General features: G+C 40.4%; 1 protein-coding gene across 1 annotated transcript in view; it reads right to left on the bottom strand.

The window, feature by feature from the left end:
* Window positions 1-648: 648 nt before the first annotated feature.
* Window positions 649-23,770, bottom strand: part of adck1 (aarF domain containing kinase 1) — a 67,394-nt gene continuing 44,272 nt past the window's right edge. The window contains exons 8-11 of the mRNA XM_084569331.1: window positions 21,546-21,695; window positions 18,905-19,102; window positions 8,226-8,419; window positions 649-2,801 (exon numbers count right to left, since the gene is read on the bottom strand). Of these exons, the coding sequence (XP_084425457.1) occupies window positions 2,642-2,801; window positions 8,226-8,419; window positions 18,905-19,102; window positions 21,546-21,695 (702 nt within the window). The 3' untranslated portion in view covers window positions 649-2,641. The remainder of the gene's footprint in view (window positions 2,802-8,225; window positions 8,420-18,904; window positions 19,103-21,545; window positions 21,696-23,770) is intronic.

The following is a 23,770-nucleotide window of genomic DNA, read 5'->3' as shown; positions in this document are numbered from 1 at the left end:
TAAAATGAGATGTACTTTTATTGAACCCCGGGAGTGTGTTACACTGCTGCAATACAAACTGCCCCCAGGGAACAAGTAAAGTAATGAATTGATTGAATGAATGATTGGCTTGTGTATGGCTGCCAAAGGAACGTGTACGGTGCCATTCAAGGATGATTTCACTGCTGACGGAAGCAGACGGATGAATTCAGCTGGGTACAGGAGCCTTCTGTGTTCGTGCTCAGCCAAATGCCTCCCAACTCATTGAATAACATTTCTGCATTCAGTAGGACACTGAGTCCAAACAAGAATAGAGCAAACAAAAAGCTTTTTGGAGGTAAAGAGGAATTTTATGTCTGACCAAATGCTTCCAGTCTGGACTGTGACTTTACTGTATATCATTACTACTGTCATCTTTATATTTCAGACAGCAGGACATGTAGAAATGATTAAAAATATTCTATAGTTTGCATGTTCATGGTAATGAATGTCACCCAAATGCTACAGTGACTGAAGTTTTACAAAGCTTATTTACATTATCTCATTCTTTTCCTTCCATCTTCTTGTTTTGCTCCCTACATATTAATCCTCTGAAGAATACTTAACATATTTATAGTCTCTGCAGTGCATGTTAGTAGAAAAGTAAAATAGTAAAATAATGAGGCAACGTAACACTGTACACTTGAACTGTAACATTCTTTCTTTCATTTTAATTGATCTATTATTAAATGAAGGACAATTTTAGTTTGCTAAACAATATATAAGAAACCGTAATATGTTACCAGCTTTACAAAGATTAAAGGCAACTGGCTTTATGGAAAATAAAATCCAATAAAATAAAATAAAATAAAATAAAATAAAATAAAATAACAGAACTTTTCCCAAACTTTAGATAGAGACAGCACAGACAGAATCAAAAAAGAACTCTTAAGCGTATGTCATTTCTATTATACTTATTCCATGGTAGAAGAAAGATGGCCTCTGAGACTGGAAAGGCCTTTTTCGATACAGCCATTTTTTTTTTTAATTCACGCTACTTATGATCTGGACAGGTGGAATACCTTTGGCGGAGAATTGCATTGGGGGATTGTGAGTAGTTTTTTATAACGCTATAAAGTAAATAATAAATAAAATGACAAATAGAGTGCACTATGTAGCAAAAAAAAGGAGTGAATTAGGACCAAGCAGCACATCCTTTATGCGTTACTCTCGATCCTAACGTGGCAAACCTCAACATCACACAGTAAGTCGGGCCACAGACTGGCTATAGCTGTGGCACACGGTGGCTCAGACACAAAACTGTTTGGTTTGACAAAATGATTCCAGGGAGCTTCACAGACTTGGTTATACTGCATGAACTGTCACTTTGCCTTGCTGTGCTGATGCATGTCCATCCCCTTGTCCATCCCCTGCAACTGATGCTTGACTGCTGGTGTAGTCTTGTTCATTAAGGTTTTCAAGAGCTGCCCACTGTGAGTGCAGCCTGAAGTCAAATCTTCACTGGACTGCTGTAACATTGTGACATACAGGGGAGTTCTAAAAGGGTGTAGCTGAACAAGACCTCAGCAGGTACATTTGAACCATGGTGAACACAGTTACATCGACAGAGGCAAAATCAGAAATATGGTAATATAAAGTTTAAGTGACTTTCTGCAAAATAAAATGAAAAAATTAAAAATAAAACAAGGCAGTGGACTAGAGTGCTGAGCCACCCTATCAGCTGCTACAGTTCACACTGGTCGGCTAAGATTTATCTCAAGAAGATCCCATTTCTGTTCCGAAGGACAACACTTCTGTAAGTAACAGCAATATAAACTGTTGTGCTTGAGGAATGAGTGCACTGTATTTGATCTGAGAACAGTATCAGTGAAATGGTAAACACGATCCATCGCCATACAGTAATTAGAATAATGAAGAAGAAACCTAAACTAGTCGAGCATGCAGTGCATTCGGCATCGCCAGAAAATTCTGCCACAAGAAGCAAACTTCATTCTGAGGTATTTTGTTGAGGAGCAGGAATGAATCAGTAGTCCCTCATCATTTAGGTAGGAACACTATCAGGACATATCACCTCCGTAGTGGTTACAATTCATAAAGACTGCTCTTCATATCAAGATGGAAAGTGGTTTTCAGCAGTCAGCAGTCACCTTGTTGGTACAAACAGTGGTGTGAGGGGATTTGGCTCTGTGGTCATGAGATGGAGGTAATGGTGAATGATCTGGCCTCTGACAGAACTGACTGAGCTATTTCTTGACAAACTAGTGTATCCATTGACCCAGTGCTGTGTTGCGTCTATGATGGCAGGCATGGACAATGAGAACAGGTTAATGAGATTAAACTCACTACATGACAGGTGTAGCATTAAAAGAAGTTAGAGCAAAACTAAAAGTATATTAAGTCAATGGAGTAGAATTGTCATTGTCATAAAAGAAAATATTTATCTCAACAATGCAAAGTAGACAGCTTTGAATCTTGAGGTACTGTAACATCCAGAAAAAAAAACAAAAAAAAAACACAGCCACAGCTGCTCCCGGTGTCCAAAGACAGCTTGTGTCCATGTATACACCATAGTTACATTTGTATCATTAACATAAGTGGAACTCATCGAGAGCTCACACTCTCAGCCTGCTGCTAATGTTCCAGTGTGACGTCCAGATGTGTCTCAGTGCAGAAATCCCAGCAGAGCAGTGAGCCACTGTACCATCATGGAGCCTTTCACCCACAGAAACAGTTCATACATGGAGAGCTTCCACAGGCTGAGCGACTCTGCTAGCGTGACCTGCAGACGCCTCCTCCTGGACTGAGCCTTACTCCTCTTGTGCCTGTCGGCCAGAGCCGGAGAGAAGAAAAGTGTTAAGGGTCTGGCACAAATGAAATGCATCGGGTGGAATCGTGACACCGACAAGACTTTATTTTCAAATGCCACATTTTTTTGCTGTTCTGGTGAGAAACCCTCATACTTAGCATTTTTGTAGAATGAAATATAATTAATCAATAGGACTTGTCTAATGCATTTTTAAAAAACAGCTTCAAAATGTGACGGACATTATATCACTGAAAATGCAGACAAGTTATATACTTTCACACTGACATTTGATTTAAATCCTGCACTTGGGTCTGTGCAAAATGAAATATCTTCACTAGAGGTCTCCAACTTTTGGACACTGCTTGGTCACATGCCGTTTTGTGAAACTACTAATTTCCCTAAGACTGGAAAACTGCTTTATTAACAAATATTAACAGACAAGATAACCGCACTCGTACTTCAGCATGTACTACACTGTGGACAGTGGAAGAAGACCAGTTATAACTGACTTGTGAATGCAAGCAATTGTATACTGTGAGTATAATGCAACTAATAATCATCCTATGCATACGTTCCATTTAGGTATTTCAGTTCAAGTATGTGGTTTTGTGGATTTTGTGCATTCATTTGACTTTCTGGCATTGTCAAAGTCTTACATGTGATGCAATGCAAAGGGGTACTTCACGATTCTGAAATTTCAATAGCAGCATGAGTTATCATGAACCTTTTTAGGTTTTCGTTGCAGTTTGACAGTTGAACAGCTCACTGATTGGCTCCTCTTCTGGGACTGCAGGTGTGCTAATCAGTGAAACCAGCTGTGATACCGTTTGGTCAGACACCTCACAACCTGGTGGCACATGGAAAAGCAATGCACATGACCTAGAGTTCTGGCCTGGGTGGTAGCTCCTGGCTTAAATCAGGTCACCCAAATCCATACTCACTCTTCAGTAAGGGTATTTACACTGATCAGGCATATGATTATGACTAATATTGTGTAGGTCTCCCTTGTGCCTCATTTCACGTTTTTTGAGTTGTTCCTAAACCATCTGTGTGTCTGTGTCAGGCTGCATCCTGCTGGGGATGGCTGCTGCCATCAAGCAGTGTCATTGCTATGGGGTGGGGGTGCCTGGTCTGGTCTAGGTGGGTGCTACATGTCTAAGTAACATCCACATGAATGCCAGGTCCAAAAGTTTCCCAGCAGAACATTGAACTGTCACAAGATGGTCAATTATATTCAATATTATTTACTTCTCCTGTCAGTGGTTTTAATGTTGTGGCTGGTCGGTATAGTTGCACAGATGTTTTATGTATTGAGGTGTTAATAAATGTACTTGTTAAAATGTTGCCATGCTGATACAAACAGCAACAGTTTGAGGTGCAAAAACATCATGTCAACACTGTCTACACTTGATTCTCTGTGACTTATTCTGTAAAAAGTAGATCTTATTTAACTTATTTATCTGTTGACCCTGGCTAAATTAAATTGACACAAGTATTTCAATATTAATTTGAATGGCAGCCCAACTAGATTTTCAGTCAGAACAGACTGGGCCTTTCAGAAGAAATCTTCAATCACAGTGAGAGAGGTGATGTAACCCACTGATAGTCTGCTGCATAGAGAAAACCCATCCCTTATCTTTTACCGCTTATCCTCAGAGGATATCCCACTGTGGGATAAATTAAAGGATTATCTTATCTTATCCCGGCTAACACTGGGCGAGAGACAGTGTAAACCCTGGACAGGTCACCAGTCTATCTCAGGGCTAACACATAGTGATAGACGACAATTTATACTCACACTCACACCTACGGACAATTTAGAATCACCAATCAATCTAACGAGCATGTCTTTGGACGGTGGGAGGAAGACGGAGAACCCGGAGAGAACCCACGCAGACACAGGGAGAACATGCTAAAAAAAAAAACAGGAAGGATGCAGCCAGCTAGCATTTTCAACCCAAAACCGTCTTGCTATGAGGCGACAGTGCTAACCACCGCACAAAATTATGAGCGGGGATGTTTGTCTAGCTTCAAGGCTAGCATGACCATACAATGAATGATAAGGGAAAATACTAGGCTCTAAGAATGGCAGTTACATTACATGGTTCTCATAAGCTCTAATAACCATTGCAGCCTAGAAGAGGGGCCATCAACAAGGAGGCCGATTTCAGTTTACTATGAGATATGTATGTAACAAATCAATCTGAGCTCAAAATATCTAGTCTTTGGGCACACGACAACAGGTGACCAACTGACCAAAGTCCTAGCACTGGTAAGTATGGTATAATGTCTTAATGAGGTAATGTATTGTGATATATTTTCAATTGTGATACAAGATGAAACAATGCTGGTCATATGAATATTAATATTGCGAATATTAATATGTTGTGTTACTCAACCCATTTCGTCTGTAAAGCTGTGCCAGCGTCTGCATCTATCCTTGTTCACTCTTTGTAAATCCCACCTCTAGTCTCCCTCAGCACTTGCAGGCAAACCCTGTAACAAACATCTCTTCAATGAGATCAACTTTGTGACTTTTTAGAGCCATTCAGCAATTCTCTATTTTCGAAAGGCATTAAGTGACTAATTTAGTGACTTTTTGGACAAGTTTTAGCTAACTTCTCTTGAAGAAAGTTGCTCGTACCACCCACAAAGCAAGATCTTGCTTTTTCTTGCAGGCACTACTCTCTGTGAGACCAAAGTTCAAAGGCAGCAGAACATTCAGGTGATGGCACAGAAACTCACAGTGACATGAACAAGCTGCACATGTGGACTCACTTTCTTTCAGAGTAATCAGTTTGAATGTCAATACAACCACAATCACAGCACAAGTGCAGCACGCAGTGCAGAGCAGCAGCGTAGAAATACCTTTGAAGTGACTGCTAGTTCACATGGTAGCCTTAATTAGCTGTGTTTCAGTCACTATTTCAAATTTATGCTGTTGTTTCACACCAGAAACAGGTGGAAAGGCGCTGTATAAAAGACAGGCCTTACCATTACAGAAAGTCACAAATGTGTTTAGTGGCACACTTTTGACACGTGACTCTTATTCCTATCGTGAGTCACTGGCTGTTAAACCTGTCAGGGATCATGGATCATATACCTCGGACAGGTCACCAATGAGCCTAGTGGGTCATTGCAAACTAGCAGTGGTTCATCAAGTGTGTGGAAATACTTCACTAAAGATGAAGCCCATTGTTGGAGCCATTATATATTTTGTATTTCTCGCTAATTTAAATCACTGTGTTCATGTATTTACATGCAGTTCTGGGGTTTTACCTAGGGGGAGCACCAGTGTGGATGGGGATATAGCTAAGTTACAGGTGGGAGAAATCAGGTGTGTGTGTTTGGTGTGGGAAGCAAAAAGTTTTTGACCGTGTCAACCGGGAGCTCGTCGGAATGGCTGACGTTTTAAGTATGTGGATTTGGGACAGTGCTGTGGTATATTCAGTGTGGTGAGAGTTTAATTTTTGTGAAAATAAAGAAAATAAAGAATATGAATATATGGAACGCACTGGACGTTGTTCATTGTTTATCCTAGAACGCGTGTCAGAACAGGTTCACCCGCACGCCATCTCAGTGTCTTATTTAAGTTTGTTTGGTTTGCTTTAAGTCACTACACCCATTCTACCGTGACATGCAGATTATGTTAGTCAGTCCTGAAATACAACAAAAGTTTTACTGCAATGCACACTCATCTGAAAAGACATCCGCTAACACTAGCAGAGGCACAGTCCAAATCCTCTCAACGGCAGTCAATCAACAATGGCCGGTGTGAGGGTGGCTGCAAATCAACAATTTACTGGTGAATTTCATTCTCAAAGTTATAAGACCTTTAGCTGCAGCGCACGGAGAAGGTTTCAGAGAAATACCGCGTTTTTTTTAACCCGACTACACCATCCCACCTTACAACGCTGTGAAGTACTATTAAACACCATTACAACAGCCTATTTTAGAATACAGATTTAATTGTTGCAAAGCATTACTTCCTACTGTGTTTTTAAAAGTGACGTCATCAGTCAGTGTAATGCAGACAAGGCCCTGGCTAGTATACAGACAACTTAATGTATAATGCACCTAATTTAGATATATCATGAACATGAGGGAAAAAAGAGGCTATACCTGCCCCAGTATAGGGCAGTATAGGGTTACTCACAGCCCATAAATGCAATGCATATATACAATACAAGGTATAAAAGGCTTTCCTACAGTCAAACAGACCAGCTGAGAGTAAAGAATGAGTTAAGGTATGGGAGCAAGGAGCTTGCATTACTGTATACTATCGATGGCACTACTGTTTATTAATATTTTATAAGATGTGCTTTTTCAGAGAAGCTCTACTGCTGTCAGGAGTACAGGCAAGGCACAGACCCTATGTGTCTGTGTGTGTGTCTGTGTGTGTGTAGAGAGAGTCTTGTCCTTCAGTCATCAGCTGAGAGCTGAAGTGACAGCCCACATCCCTCCTTGCCCAGCTTATAAGGGCAAATTTCACTTTCTCCTCCAAAGCCACCTACTTGTTGTCAGCTTAACTTCTTTTTAGTTGTGTAACGTATCCTGTCTGACCATACCAGTGCGTATATATGCACTCCTGAAAGCAAATTATTCACAGACAATAGAAGGTTTCTATGAATGCAGGAGAATTGGAACAATTGTCTAAAACCTATGCCAGCCAATCATCAGCAGCATTTCCTTTAACTGGGCAACCTGTCCTGAACTTATTGAATTTAAGTCCACCAATGTCTTTTTCCAGATTGCTCCGCGCTGATGTGCATGATACATCCATTTCTTCTTGTGTCTCAATACTTTTTTGTTTTCTGTTCTTGCAAATGAGCTGTTTTCTGTCATGATCAGTGTTCTGGCCTTGACTTATGTTTGCCTTCTGGCTCCAATTACTATTTCAACAGATGAACAGATTGAAAAGACTGAAATAAAGGCTAGATATCCGGTGGCCTCTATTTTCTGTGTGAACAATCTATGCAAAGGGAAACACCTGGGCAATGAGTAACACGTGTCATTTAGTCAGTCATTACATTTCTTTTGAACACAACAGTTATTACCTTTCTGAGAAATAGTAAATGCATATCCATGTGATGACATACTTAAAACATAAATAAAAGAAAAAAGAAAAAAAGAAATGTTGACATCTGTTTTCTTCTGTATACATCAAATAGATGGCCTTTTTATCAGAATCTATCTAAACTGGATTTATGGTGTACTGCATAGCTTCACTTGTGATGTGAATTCAGAGCAAGATAAGACTAGCCACAGTGCTTCCAGACCCATGCCAGGCTTTTGCATTGGCCAGTGCTGAATGGACATGCAACGGTCGTGTAGTATTTTTTCTCACACCAAACTTTAAATAAAAGAACAAAATGTCTCATCGAGTTAAAACTAAACAAAGAAACTACAATGACAGATAAATCACCACAGTGTTTCTGACCTGGCCATGGCTCGTATGCAGCAGCGGGACATGTTGATGAAAGATGAGGAGGCCGCTCTGGTCTGTAATGTGGTCTCAATGCCCCTCAGCAGATCGTTGGTCTTGAGCAGCAACAGCATCTGCCGGGGCACTCGGTTCAACAGATCGCTGATCTGGGGCAAGTAGAGAGCTGCATTGGTCCGTATCTCAACATCCTGCCAGGGAAGACAGATAACAAGACAAGCTGTCTCTTGCTGACTCACTGGTGATATTATGTACCTGTACAAGTCAAACACCCTGTAAACCCATGCTTAATTTTGACTGACTCAATCTCTTCTGAATGGATGCACACACCTGGGGCCCAGTGGGCAGCTGTGGCTCAGTAGGTAGAGTGAAGCAGAGGGTTAGCTGTTCAGTACAACAGAATGATATCTAACGAGTAGACTGATTAACTGGTAAGGTGGCAAAAAAGAATGTGGTATGCAGCACATATCTTTTTTAAGACTGTTGTCTATTTGGGTGGCCTTCGGTGGCCTAGTTGTGTTGTGCCAAGGTATACAGCAACTATTTTTAGCAATTGAAATTATGGTCAGAATTGCTCAACTAAGTGAACTGACTAATTGTTAACCGAAAGGCTGGCCAGAAAGACAGGGGTAAGGAAGATGAGGTTGAGAGTAAAATGGGGGGAAAAGGAAGTAAACAAAAATATATGGGCATAGATGATTGGATTAAAACAAGAATAGTCCAGACTTTTGCCTCCACACAAATGAAAACATAGTGTAAATGACAGAGCACAGGAAAAAAAAGAAATGATGAAGGAAGAAAAATGAGAGGTATGACGTTTACCTCCATGGCAACTATTTGTTCTCTTTGATCTTTAAGATGGCTGTTTGAGCAGCCATGTGAGCATCAGCGTCTTGCTATACTCCACTTCAAAGGCTTTCTCCCTGCTGCACATCAGCAGGCCTAAATTACACTATTATTCATGGAACGACGTGGACTGCAAGCTTACAAAACCTTAGTCATTTAGCAATTTTTAGACAGAAAGTAAAATCAGAAGGTTAGCAATCTGTATGAGTACAGGCCATTACAAGATTGAACCGTACAACTGTGAAATTACAAGCTAATTGGAAATATAATGAAGAAATACCTTTTAACATTATCTAAAACTCTAAATAGAAGCACAAACAATATGCTCCTAATAAAACTTGGGGGTATTTGATTCTGTTTTTTAACTACTGCCAGCTCACATTAAAGTTGCAGTAAAATGTACACGTCTTACAAATATAGTTTTCTACAATATAATCTTCATTGTCAATGTCTTTGGCTTAACATAATAGAATATACATTTACAAAGTACCATTTTTAAAAGTCGGTGTTGCATTTATACAACAAATTTGGACATCTGGTACATGTGGTAAAAGGAATGGTAAGATATACAAGATTCTTGCATTAATGCAGCCCTTTTCTACCCACTGGTACTCTTGCAGTCACAATGATGCACCAGTGCTATGCATTAGAAGAAACTCTGGGTTTGGCATCTTACTCAAGAACACTTCACATGTGGTCCAAGACTGAACCGTTCTACCTACTTAGCCACTGTCACTGATCAAGCTGGACAGTAACACTAATACATAAATGCAGTTTTAACACCATCCTTGGAAATGTGGGCAAGGATTGTCCAGGATTAATTAAAAACCATGCATGTATGGCTTGTACATGCAGATCCATGGACCTATAGTAGCATTTCATTGTCAGTGTGACCTCTAGTGGACACAGTAATTAAAGGAGAAAATCAGGTGACCTGCTTTCACACCAATCAGTTCTGGAGAATCCGTGAGGAGAACTACACACAATGGGGAGCACCCCTGAGAACTTCATACCTTTTTTCTATGTTTTTTTTTTTCTTATTGCATTCGCACTGCCAGTGTGAATCCTGAATTAACATAACAGCCGACTGATGGTGTGCAGTGTCGCTTAGTCCTGTGAGTCATATAGCAACATAAAACAAAGGTGCATCCTGTGGATCCATTTCTCTGTGTTTTGTTCAGTTTTTAAGGCTAATGTTAAATGTAACTATTTTGTCACTAAAGGTTCCTCTTGTATCATTAAAGGTTCTTCTCAGGCTGGAGAAAGCACATGCTAAAAAAAGTGTAAACTGAATTCTAAGAACTGTGATCACTGCTAAATCCTGCTGCTCTAAGACACAAAAAGGGGGTACTTCCTCCAATGCCTAAAGACCTGAAGATTGAACAGGTTGGGGTGGATGAGTGGATCAAGAAAACATCAGACTTGACAATAAGATATCCTCACTCGGTACTTGTTGGGGCCACTCAGATTATTTAAAAGATATTTAAAAATTAAACTCTGGACGACGATTAAAAAAATCAGTATGTTTAGAATAACCAAAGACAGAAACAAGTCTACAAGTACACAAAGCAGCTGATAGTGCTATCCAAATTTAAAAAGAAGACACCATAAATGTAATCCGTTCACTGCTAAAATGCTCACACAAAACGAGCAAACCTCGTGTGTTTCATATGCTATAACCCCAGGTTCTTGTTGAGGTTCTCGAGTCTAAACAGCAAGTCTTACCCTTTGTACACTGAATCACCCACCATATCACCTGCATACTGTACATGGAGTATTTTTATGAAGAATTTCTCATGTACACACATACATAGTCTCAAGTATTAATACTTTTAAATTTTATAGCCCTGTTTATCTACTCAGCCTATGAGTTTGTGTGTGCACGTGCGCGCGCGCGCGTGTGTGTGTGTGTGTGTGTGTGTGTGTGTGTGTGTACACATGTGCATATGTGACAGCAGCATTGTCAGAGCTGTCAGTCCAGATAAACAGAGATTTGACAGGCACAGAGAGAGGCAGACAGCTAGTCAACATTCTGACACAGATAAAGTCTGTCTCTGCTCTCTGTCTCTGTCTAATGCCCACAGGAAGTGATGTGAACAAACAACAGCAATGCAGCAAACAAACAGCATCTGATTATTTCCCACCTACACTTACACTACCAAGTCCCAGAGGGACTGTACTGTGGTTTGATGACAAACCGACAAAGGATAACAATCTCATGTCACACATAACATCACTTGTTAACACTAGTACAAACGCGTCAGTTAATATGGAATTTTAAAGCTGAACTGAACTAAAAACTTAGTCATTATTCTGACTACTATATTCAACTAGGTTTCACCAAATGTACACAAATTGTTTCTTAAAGTCATTAAACAACTGCTGAAGTTTCTCTTCATGCAAGTGACTGGCGTGTCACAATGACCCAGGTGGTTTGTTACACAGGACCCTCTGAAAGGAACTTTAAAGAAGTACTAGACAGGTGACTGGATGAACCATCTGTCCATCACCATCTATCACATGCCAACTACAAGCAGTCAGTCACTTCTCACTGTCATCTTCATGAATCTTTGTCACACCATCTTGCAATTTGTAGTGGCTCATTTGCAAAACCTAAGAAAGCCCAAAACACCAAAAAATGTTATATGATTATGCTCCAAAAAGCTACAGTGACTCAAAAGTTACAGAGACACTCATCAAATCATTACTTTATGACTGCAAACTTATCCGACTCATTAAATATGATTGCATCTTAAAGATATTATTCTTTGATGAGTATAAACTGGCCATTGAGAAGTTTGGCCTAGAGGGAAGCATATATATATATTATTTTTTTAATAGGAGTGCATTAGAGCCAGTTGTATTGCCTGCTGTGCTACTTCTGGATTGGCTCCAAGCTCTCGCTATGAAACATTCATTCATTCATCTTCTGTAACTGCTTGTCTTGTGAAGGGTCGCAGGGGGGCTGGAGAGCCTGGGTACACCCTGGACAGGTCGCCAGTCTATCGCAGCGCTATCACAGAGAGACAGGCAACCATTCACGCTCACATTCACACCTACGGCCAATTTAGAATCACCACTTAACCTAACAAGCATGTCTTTGGATGGTGGGAGGAAGCCGGAGTACCTGGAGAGAACCCACGCAGACACAGGGAGAACATGCAAACTCCACACAGAAAGGCCCATGGATTTGAACCCGGGACCTTCTTGCTGTGAGGCATCAGTGCTAACCACCTTACCACTGTGCCGCCCTAGCTATGAAACGGTTCAATATAATCTTCCTTCATTGGCAGCGTACTGTCTTTAAACATAATTGGCTAATGCAGAACACAGGTTTAGGTGAAGCACTAATCCTTGCTGAATCATTACATCACACCTCTGAATTTCTTCTTTATTTACTTAAAAAAAAAATCAAACCCCAGAGTTACCAGGCAGTTACCAGGCGTAAACCTACAACATAATACTCCACCATACCCCTCCAGTCCGGGGCGCTGGGTGTTCTGAAGTGCTCTGCTGAGTCTTGCTTGGGGAATAACAATTAGTAGCAATTATAGGAGGTTGGGTAGCAGGCCTCACAGCTGTCAGCAGGACACAGAGAAGGTGACAGTGCTCTCATTTGCATCTGAAAGCTTCAATAAGGACATATTGTATTGCGAGTGGTGCGATAATAGGCCGCGCAAAAGGCAAAGGGAATTCATTTGGAAGGGGGGTGTGGAATCTGTGCTGGTTATTTTTCTTTTTCCCCAGCATATTAGAGAGTCGGCCAGCTGATTTCATACAGCAGACAGAAGAAAATAATAGGCAGAGACAGAGAGAGAGAGAAGAAGAATGTCAAAATCAACTACATGGTTTGCTATTACCAATGTTATTTTTACTAAGCACGGAAGTAAAAGGCAACTGTATGTAGGCAGAAGATAAATTGTACTAAACAAATGGATAGGTTGACCTCTAGGTAGTCAATTTTGAGGTTTTGCTCTACTCTGAAACATCAACTGAGGTTACCTTAATTTATAAGGCTTCTTAGTGGTCGGTAGGAGTGAACCGATTGTTGGACAGGGTCTGTAGTGTGACTTGGAGTGCACTGTCTGAGTTGTTTTTCGATCTTACTGAAACGAATATTGAGACAATCAAGTACATTTTATACAGTGATTGAACAGGTGTGTGGAGGTGTGATTTAACTCCTTTTTGTCACTCTCCATGTGTCACTGAACTATACAGTAAAATATAGCATGCATTTAGAGATCATTTGCTGAAAACCCATTAAAAAGGTCTCTGGATTAACCCTCACACTCATACCCTCCTGGTGTATTCTGACCAGCATAATATGACTCAAATCTCCAGACATACTGTCAGTCACTTTATTGAACACAGCTAGACTAGGATGTAAAAAGACTGCTCCTACACAAGAGAAACCACATTCAGTCTAATTTCATATGGTATTACAGCCTCGTCCCGACGCCAGGTTACCAGAATGGGTTTTATTCATTTTTCACCCACATTCAAAATGCAGAGCAGACCAAAATACCTCAAACAAACACTGGTCTGTGCTTCAAAATTGTCTAAGAAACAAAAAATCCAACATAATGTATTTGGTTTGGATAACCAAACCTTGGCATTAGCGTCTCTTAAGATTGATCTTTTTTGTTACTTGTCCAGTTTAAATATTTATTTTATATTTATTCATTTCTAAGATGGATGTTCTGCAAAGAATTCTAAACAATACAGCCACATAAGAACATTAGTCTAATGTTGAAGGAATGGATGAAATGCCTGTGAATGTTCTCAGTCACCCAGGTCATGGTAGATTTAAAAATCAAGCTGAAACAAGGGTAATTGGACTTGTAGTGTCCAATTGCCATTGTTTCAGGGTAATTAAAGATGGGGTTTAAAAAGAAACATCTGTTGGCGTTGCCCATCAGAAACTTGCATGACTAGGATCTGTTAACAACCAGCAGAGTTGATAATGGGTCATTAGAAGAACCATTAATTGGAAAAGAAATACAGATCAAAACACATTCCTCCAACTACAGGTAAGTATCTGGTCCTAATAACAGGCCGTAGTCAGTTTTTTTGGATAAAACTGATGAAATGCCTTAAAATTGTTCTGTAGTTAAAATATTTACAACTTATTGGGTGTACATTGTGATCATAAAGTTACTGTAAACGGATAAGCAATGGGGCATAAAACTGTCAATGATGTGGTCTATGTTACGGGTGAATAGGGTGACAATATGTATGAAAACATGATGAATCATAGGCAGAGTGAAAAATTGTGTATGACAAATTAGCAGGAATGTATGAAGCCTTATGGAGTTCACAAAATGGCTACAGAAGCAGCTGTAACTACATTTGTTTGGAACTTAGTTAACTCAGTACAATACTGGGTTCGAGTCACACTGATTTTTAAACTGTGTTAAGCTCGTGTAAAAGAATCTCATCAACCCCTGAAATATGTCAGATGAAGTTATACAAGAAATGGTGACATGATAAATTTTTAAGTCATTTAAGCCAAGAGCAGCAGAGTAGTGAAATATACATAACACTGACTTTATAAAGATAACAGATAAACAAGGGCAAAGTGCTGAATTTTGAATTAGCACCAGTAAATTATAACAAGAGTAGATCAAAAAACACATAACAAATTATACTTGACTTGTAGTTCCACCACCTGGTTATATTTCTGGCTAATTGCTTTGTTTTCAATGCTCAGGAAAGACGTATTCATTAAAAGATAAAATATTCCTGCATGTGGAAGAAAGGCAGCAAAAAGGCACAGCTCTAAAAGCACTCAACGTTTGCTGCGTGCATGTGATTGCATTAACACTAATGGAATGCATCATCAGTTGTTAGAAGCAGGACTTAAAAAAAAAAAAAGATCCATGCATAAGAGAGTGGAAAAGAGAGGAGAGAGGCAACAACAAAGGACAGGAAAGAGGAGATGGAATACAAAGACAAGGTGAAGCAGATGAGTGGTTGTGAAATGTCTCCAAACTTAAAACTCTTGACTCCAGAATGATACACAAACAAGTGCGGTGAAGTAGAAGCCGCGAGAGTGGCTTCTGCCTAATGGAATGTGTGGCCTGTGTGGACAGAGGGGTTAGATTGGTGGGAGTGCTTCCATCTAAGCTAAAGTGGGAGAAAGAGGAAGGGAGAAAAATCCACCTAACTTAATTAAATCCATTCTCGCCAAGAAATTATTAGGTTGACAATTGGCTAAAAATGCTCAAACGACGAGCATAGAACAAAAATAAAAATAACAATATACAAATAATGTGGAGCTAGCATAAATCTAATCACTCTCATAACTAGACAGCATCTCTGGAAAGACAGGAGGCCATTTGTCACCTCTAAATTCACTTGTCCACGTACCTTCTACAGCCTATTTTTATTTTGTCAACACAATAAAATTATCAAGTGTCCTGAGACAACATATGCTAGAACTGTTATGTAATGTCAAACCAGATGACTTGCGTTTGCTCAGTGCCAAGTTTCGGCCCAGATTACCTAGTGGTGTGATATCTTGACATATCTGCCCTTAAACCTCTCAAACGGCTAATATCAGCCATCCAAAATTTAAGTCCTGGATGACTTCACAAAAACCAATGAGAAGATCAAGTCTAGGGCAGAGAGCAGCTGAGCTCACGGCGTTGTCTAGTTGTAGCCCTCGATGCTAACTTTAACAAGCATTGATGACATCGATAAAATCGAATGAAGAATAGATGCTCGCATTGAGACATTTCTCTCCAATGTTAATCTCACTATGAAATTTGAAAATATTTGCCCAACACTCACCACAGGATAGTGCTCCGATTATCCTGCCAGATCAGGGAGCACTGAATGCATTACCCCACGCAATCACACAGTGAAACAAATGTAAACAACACAGACACTGTGGTGCAACAACTTGCTGTAAATCCGATGTCTCCATATCTAGTCCAGTAGGTGACAGTTATGCACCTGCAAGATGGTTTGCAAACTGCCAATCAAAGACAAAGAAAAAAAACTTGCTGTAATTTTGGACTTATTCGCAGAGAGAAAAAAATAAGCACAAGGTTAAACAAGTGTGGATGATAAAATAGTTGGGGAGACGCAGTCAACACAGGGCATCTCTTCTTCATTCAGAACTGGAGGTGAGATCAGTTTTAATATCTGTCAACAGTGGCATGCTAGCTAAAGTTAGCCTAGAGGGCTAAAATGTTTGCTGTTGCTTGACAACACAGTCAGCTGCTCTGTGTCCTTGTTCCATTGTTTCTCTCATTGTTTCTTGTGGAAGTACTTACACAATCATCATTTTAAATCCTACAAGTCTAATATTAACTGGGGCAACAGCTAATGGGTGTGTACGGATCTGTAAACACCAGCGTTGGGCACGTTACTTTTAAAAAGTAATTAGTTATAGTTATTAGTTACTTCTCCCAAAAAGTAACTGAGTTAGTTACTGAATTACTCCACTATAAAAGTAACTAGTTACCAGGAAAAGTAACTATTGCGTTACTTTAAAAAAAAAAAAAAAAATGTTTAAATACGTCAAAGAATTAGATATTTTATTTCTGAGCGTAATGTACACTTCACGTGTACGTTCTTGCCTTTTACCTCAATGAGGTTAAAGTACTGCCTATACTTCCACCTTGAAAACGGCAACTTTACCTCTGAATGCTACGATTTCTCCATTGCTGCAGTCTATCTCTGATCGCTTGTGTGATACTGCTATGCGCGTGTTTGTGTGTAAACAACACTGCCCTGCCGCTGATTGGCTATCTTACCCTACCTTAGCCATTCATCATCACTTATGCGGCTAAACACCTCACATTACCAAGTAACCTGGCCCGAACCTTGGCACTCAGACTGCAGTCTGAGCTCCAATGAACAATCGAAGCTTCTCCAGGATGTCATGACGCCTTCTCCATTTGTGGTAAACTAATTCTGCCCTTTGATTCTCAGTGCTTTTATTCCACTCATTGCCCAATGATTATTGAAGGGTTAAAACTAGAGACAAGAAGGTAGGCCCAGTAATAAATCAAAGACTTTCAGGTTGAATTGGCCATTATAAAAAAACTCTATTGTACATTAATATGATCTCTACAAAATCCTATTGGCAGTGTGATGCCACAATACACTGGTTGTGTCACGTTTTATTTTATTTTAATTTCCAATCCCATGAGACTGTGAAGAGTCCTTCAAAAATCTAAAAAATGTAAAATACTAAACTTACCCAAAATGTCACATCTGATAGGCCTTTAACATTATGGACATGCTTCAGGTATACAGCATAAGAATATTCTTCTCACTGATATTTGTCTGGACGTAACATCAGCTCTCCTTTATGATTTCCCTAAAATACACATTTAATTTTCAGAAACATTAAAAAAGGAGAGTCATTCATGTACCGCCCGCTGCCAAATTCAGCCTGGTACTGCCCGTCACATGTGAGGGGGTGGCACACTGTAGCAGACTGTTGTGTAGTACTTTTGCCAGCTTCAAAACGTTGCATAAGAGAGATATAAATAAACTCTCTTGAGCACAGATGGCTTTTAGGAATACCTGTGGGTAAAGATACACATAAACCAGTTTTATGCTGGTTAATTCTGGAACAAATGTAACTGTTTTAGACTTAATATTTGGGTCTCCCAGTCCTCTTTTCAAAAATAACACGTTACACTACATGGCCAATAGAACTGTGGCCATTTCATACTCACGGACAGGTAATGAGGCCTGGCTCATGTCTGCATTCCAGTTCACCCTAAAGGTGTTGAGATCAGTCAAGCTTTGCTCATAAAACCTTCTTAAGGTCCCACTTCTTATTCAGTATGCCGTAGCATTAAGATTTCCCTTCATCGGAGATCCAGCACTGACAGATTGAGGAGAACCAGATAATGCCTTGAAAGACATCACTCCATTCATTCTTATGGAACTTGCTCACTCAGTGCATACGCTTTAAGAGACTCAGCAGGAGTCTTACTCAGTCTTCTGGGTTTTTGGCTCCTGTAGATCATGTTCATTACGGCCTCTCCCAGCAAAGCCAAGACTTCCACTGGCCAAGCTGGCTCACTTCCCATAGGTTCCCAACACACATAAATGGGATAGACTATGCAAAAGCCCCTGCACCAAATGAATCAAACTTTGCTAATGAAGTCATTTTGAGGGGTTTGTTTATTCATGGTTTTACAGCCACTCTTTTTCCAGTGAGTGTGTAAGTGGTTTCTGGTTCGGTGTACATCACATGATTCAATTCAATTTTATTTATATAGCGTCAATAACAATACAAATCGTCTCAAGACGCTTTACAAAACCCGGCCTGAAACCCTCGGAGCAAGCCTGAAGGCGACGGTGGCAAGGAAAATCTCCCTTTTAACAGGAAGAAACCTTGAGCAGAACCCAGCTCATATGGAGGGACCCATCTGCCTAAGGCCAACCGGGTAAAGACAGAAAAGAGAGAGAAGAGAACAGCAGAGAGAGAGAACACTCAAGTTTGTTAGCAATAGTGCAGCCTACAGTAAATCTCTTCTGAGCCATATACTGTAAAGCAGAACCCAGCCAAACGGACACTTAAGAGTATAAACAAAATGTGTTTATCACAATTCCAACACCATTCAAAGTATAAGCTGGGCACCTTGCATGATTTAGGAATTAACAAACCCCACCACTACATGTTTATTATTCAGAGACATTTGACCTTGTTGTTTGACACGTTTTTCTTCTACTTTTCAAGGCATCTGAATAATGTGTAGACAATGCTACCAGAATAATAGCAGCCTTTCATATTTTGGCGTCAAAGTATGAGAGGCACAAGCTCGTAAAGACTTGATAAACATGTGTGGGAGAGGTCTTACCTCAGAGTGCGTGACAGGTACAGAACTGATGCCGGCGTTCACAGCGTTCCAGGACCGAGCAGTCAACACACAGGCAAAGAGGGGGTACAGATCTCCAGCTCCCAGTCTGCGGCTGTAACGCTCCACCCCAGACATGTCGCCTTTAATCAGAGCCTGCCACAGCCGGCAGTAGTCCAACCTGAAGTCTGGTTGCAGGACCTGGAGGGCAAGGGAGTATGAGCGATTAGGTGTCTTTTGCTGGCATTTTAATTTCATCTATTCCAACAACAAAGCTCTGGGACAGCACAGTAAAGGATACAATTTATAAAAGTATGATTTTTTTTTTTTTTAGCATTCCCAGTGTAGTGCATGGAGCTCTAATCCAAATTGACATCAGGCAAATGTGTCTTTACTATGCGTTAATGAATATATACACTTCTCAAAAAAATTAAAGGAATATTTTTCAGACTATAGCATCAAATCAATTAATATTCTGGGATACTGATTTAGTCAATTAAGTAGCAGAGGGTGCTGTTAATCAGTTTCAGCTGCTTTGGTGTTACAGGTGTCAGAGGCCACTGACATGTTTTCCCTCCTCATCTTTTCTTTTTTTTCCCTAGTTTTGCATTTGGTTAGGGTCAGTGTCACTACTGGTAGCATGAGGCAGTACCTAGACCCTACAGAGATTGCAGAGGCAGTCCAACTCCTCCAGGATGGCACATGATACGTGTCATTGCCAGAAGGTTTGCTGTGCCCTCCGGAACAGTCTCAAGAGCATGGAGTAGATTCCAGGAGACGGACAGGGCCATAGAAGGTCCTATCAGCAGGACCGGTGTACCTTTGCGCAAGAAGGAACAGGATGGGCACTGCCAGAGCCCTACAAAATGACCTCCAGCAGGCCACTGGTGTGAATGTCTCTGACCAAACAATCAGAAACAGACTTCATGAGGATGGCCTGAGGGTCCAACCTCTTCTAGTGGGCCCTGTGCTCACTGCCCAGCACCATGGAGCTTGAGTGGATTTCCCATAAAAACAATAGAATGGGCACATCCGGTACTGGCGTCCTGTGTTTTTCACAGACAGGTTCATCCTGAGCACATGTGACAAACATGAAAGGTTTTGGAGAAGCCGGGGACAATGTTATGCAGCCTGTAATCGTTCAGCAAGACCGGGTCAGTGATGGGTCAGTGATGGTCTGGGGAGACATATCCATGGAGAGACTCACAGACCTCTACAGGCTAGACAATGGCATCCTGACTGCCAACATTAGGTATCAAGATGAAATCCATGGACCAGTAGTCAGACCCTACACTGGTGCAGTTGGTCCTGGGTTCCTGGTGCACAATAATGCCTGACGCAAGCAGTTCCTGGAGGATGAAGAAATTGATACCATTGACTGGCCACTGATCTTGCAACTGAGACTGTCCTTTAATTCTTTTGAGCAGCATACTACCGTATGTATATGCAACATGTATACCAATCAGGCATAAACGTATGACCACCTTCCTAATATTGTGCAGGTCGTCATTGTGCCTCCAAAACAGTTGTGACTCATCAGAGAATGGACATGGTCCTTCTGAGGGTGTCCTGTGGTGTCTGGCAACAGAATGTTGTTAGTGGGGGCCTTTGGGTCCTACGGGTTGAGAGGAGGGGCCTCTGTGGATCATCCCACAGATACTTGATCAGTTTGGGATCTAGTGAATCTGGAGGCCAGGTCAACACCTTGTGCTGTCTTTGTTTTTTTTTAGTTGTTCCTAAACCGTTTTTGTGTATGTGTCTGTGTCAGGCTGCATCCTGCTGGGGATGGCTGCTGCCATCAAGGAGTGTCATTGCTATGGGTTGGGGGTGCCTGGTCTGGTCTAGGTGGGTGCTACATGTCTAACTAGCATCCACATGGTCCAAACATTTTGCCAGCAGAGCATTGCATTGTCACTGTTACTCACTTCATCTGTCAGAGGTTTTAATGTTGAAGCTGATCAATGCATATACCCAACTGAAACCACTATTTCTTCACAAACTACAGCACTCTAAACACATCTGCAATATGTTGAACCCTACTGGTAATGCTACGGGAAATGGGTGTGTGTGTATGTGTGTATATGACGACTGAATTAATTTTCTACTTCAAAATGACAGCTAAAATCACAAGTGATTAGAAATAAATTGGTGCCATTATGGTCCGAGGGACTTCTGTGTGTGTATGTACACTGTGTGTAAAAGATGATGGAGTTGCATATTTATTACTCCAATCTCTTCATGAATACGGGAACAAGCAGTAAACAAACTCATGTAAGACCCTTGGATGTTCGCATTAGCCTACGTGTATTTGTAAGAGGAAGCGTGTGTGTGTGTGTAGAACATTAGTGCGCACATACAAGTCTGTATGATTAAGGCTGCAGTCCTTATAACAGCACATTGCACTCTGCTAAGAACAACATCAAATGAGTTGTTTATCAAAAAGCTTTTATTCTGCTGTAGCTCTAATAAAAGTGTGTCTGTGTGTGAAAGTGTGTGTGACGTCCATGATTTTATGCGCATCTTGACTGTGTGTTTGTTGCTCTACCTATTTACTCAAGGCTTCAGCCAGCAGCATGAAAAATGGACTGCAATATTAGAACAAATGGTATTTCCTTTATGTCCAAGCAGCCTGGAGATTCCCCACCTGATACAGGCCATGATCGAGCAGAACGATCTCGGTCTTCTTGCTCTGGGGACACTTTCGGACCAACACGTTGCCTGGGTGTGGATCACAATGGACGAAGCCGTGGACAAAGATCATTTCACTGTACATCTTACCCAGGTTCTCTGAGATCTGTGGGAAACACAGATGAGAAGTGTAAAGTTACATTAATTTAGCAAAATCTGAAAAACAGAAAAGAAAAAAAGTTAGTTATAAAAATATAAACAATTTGCAACATTTTTTTAAAAGGCTATGTAATTAATTTAATTCAATACATTTTTGTTTTATACTGTCTTGATAAAACAGTGTCTGCAGATGCTTAAGGAAACCATAGCCTGAAATGGTGGCCAGGATAGCAATAAGAACTGCTATGGTCTCACCTTCAGTCAGTGTGACAATAATGGCTTATTAGTGTTATCACCATTAATGATTTATGTACATAGTAATTGGCAAATGGCTTGTATTTATACAGCACCTTCATACCACTTTGTAGTACTCACAGTGCTTTACAGACAAAATTTTACATTTACCCACTTGTTCACGCAAGCACACACACTCACACATTCACACAACTGTAGGTTCAGGTTCTTGCTCAAGGACTTTTCGGCATGTGGTCCTTGATCAAACAGCTAACCCTCTGGTGTGTGGACCACCCGCTCCACCTAACGTGCTTGGAATATGGCAACTGTACACAAACATTTTTTTCTGTGTGGTAAAAGGGATCTGTTAACCATCCTATGTCATAGAACAAACAAGCCTATTATCTTTTGAAAATAGAGTTAAATATAGAGAGTTCTCACTGACCTATATTCTTTGATTGAGCACTTAGAGAAGCTTAATGTTCATAGCTAGTCACATAAATCACTCCAATCTCCTGCTGTTTTCGGGGAGAGTAAATTACTAGTCCCGTTGTTTATTCAAAATCTGCACTTCTGTTGGGTCGTGAAGAAAAAAATCTATATGAAAAATAATGAATCTCCATATTCAAAATTCTGAACACTGAACCATACATGTGAAAATATGGGGAAGTATTCTGGGTGCAACATCTATCCATCAATCCATCTATAAGCACTTATCCAGGACAGGCCACCAATCCATCACAATGATGGCACAGAGACAAACAATGAGTCGCACAGACCTAATTATAATCACCAATTAAAGCAACAATTATGTTTTTGGTCTTAACTGAACTGTTTATATCCTCTTTAAGTCCTCTTTATCTGTTCTGTTTGCAACCCCAACTACACCTGTAGTCCATACTAAGCATACTCTGTAATTGTCACCTTTGGTGAGTGTTAACGCAACACTCACCATATCAAAACTTCATTTGGTCTTGACACATATATTGTGAACCAAGTGTTATTAATTGAACTGCATTAAAGCGATACACTGTGACACGCCACCTAACCTACTGTTTTTAGTTGGGATACTTCAAATTGTAGCAGCCTAAACTATGGCTGAGGGAATGAATGAAGGAGAAAATGTGAATGTGTGATTTCTCCTCTTGTGTAACATGCTAAGTGAGTATATTTCTAGGTTCAAATGGAGCATTTAAACTGTGCAGATGTGATTCATAGTTATTCACATTGTTCGTGTTGGTGGCAGCCACTCAGTAATAATATGCATTCCTAAACCTGTACCCCTAACCCTAACAACTAAAATCCTGCCTCCAAACCAACCTAATTCCTCACCAGAACCTACAAATGAATTGCCCTGTTTTCATGAATCATGCAACAAGGTGCAGTTTTCAGCCAATTGTGTGGGCCAAAATCCCTTAGGTCATGTCCTGGCCAGGTTTAGCTTGCACACCTGTTGCATACAAGGTTGGAAAAGATACTTTGGAATGCAGTGGGAAGTTTAAATTTATTGTTGTCTAATGTGCAGTTTTAATTATTAAAATATACTGTAAATATAATATGGCTGTTTGAATTAAGTCTTATTCAGCTATGTAGTATTTAAATAGCTTACATGCAAAAAAGAGTTACTCACTCATTAATTAGTATTCTGCCTGATTTGTGGGATTTCAGCAATGGGTCCAATGACTAAGACATTGCAAATAACCTGAGCTTTACAGTCCTGCAATTCATTCATGGCACCAAAATTGCATTGTATACAACTGCACTGATATCACCACACTCTCTGTTGTGTATTTCCACTCAATGAGGAGGCCAGTCACAAAATACTAAACAACCCCTCTGTCTTCCAAA

The sequence above is a fragment of the Chelon labrosus genome, assembly GCF_963514085.1.
Source record: "Chelon labrosus genome assembly, chromosome: 20".
In the NCBI taxonomy this organism is placed as follows: Eukaryota; Metazoa; Chordata; class Actinopteri; order Mugiliformes; family Mugilidae; genus Chelon; species Chelon labrosus.
This window is presented reverse-complemented; position numbering and strand designations above follow the sequence as displayed.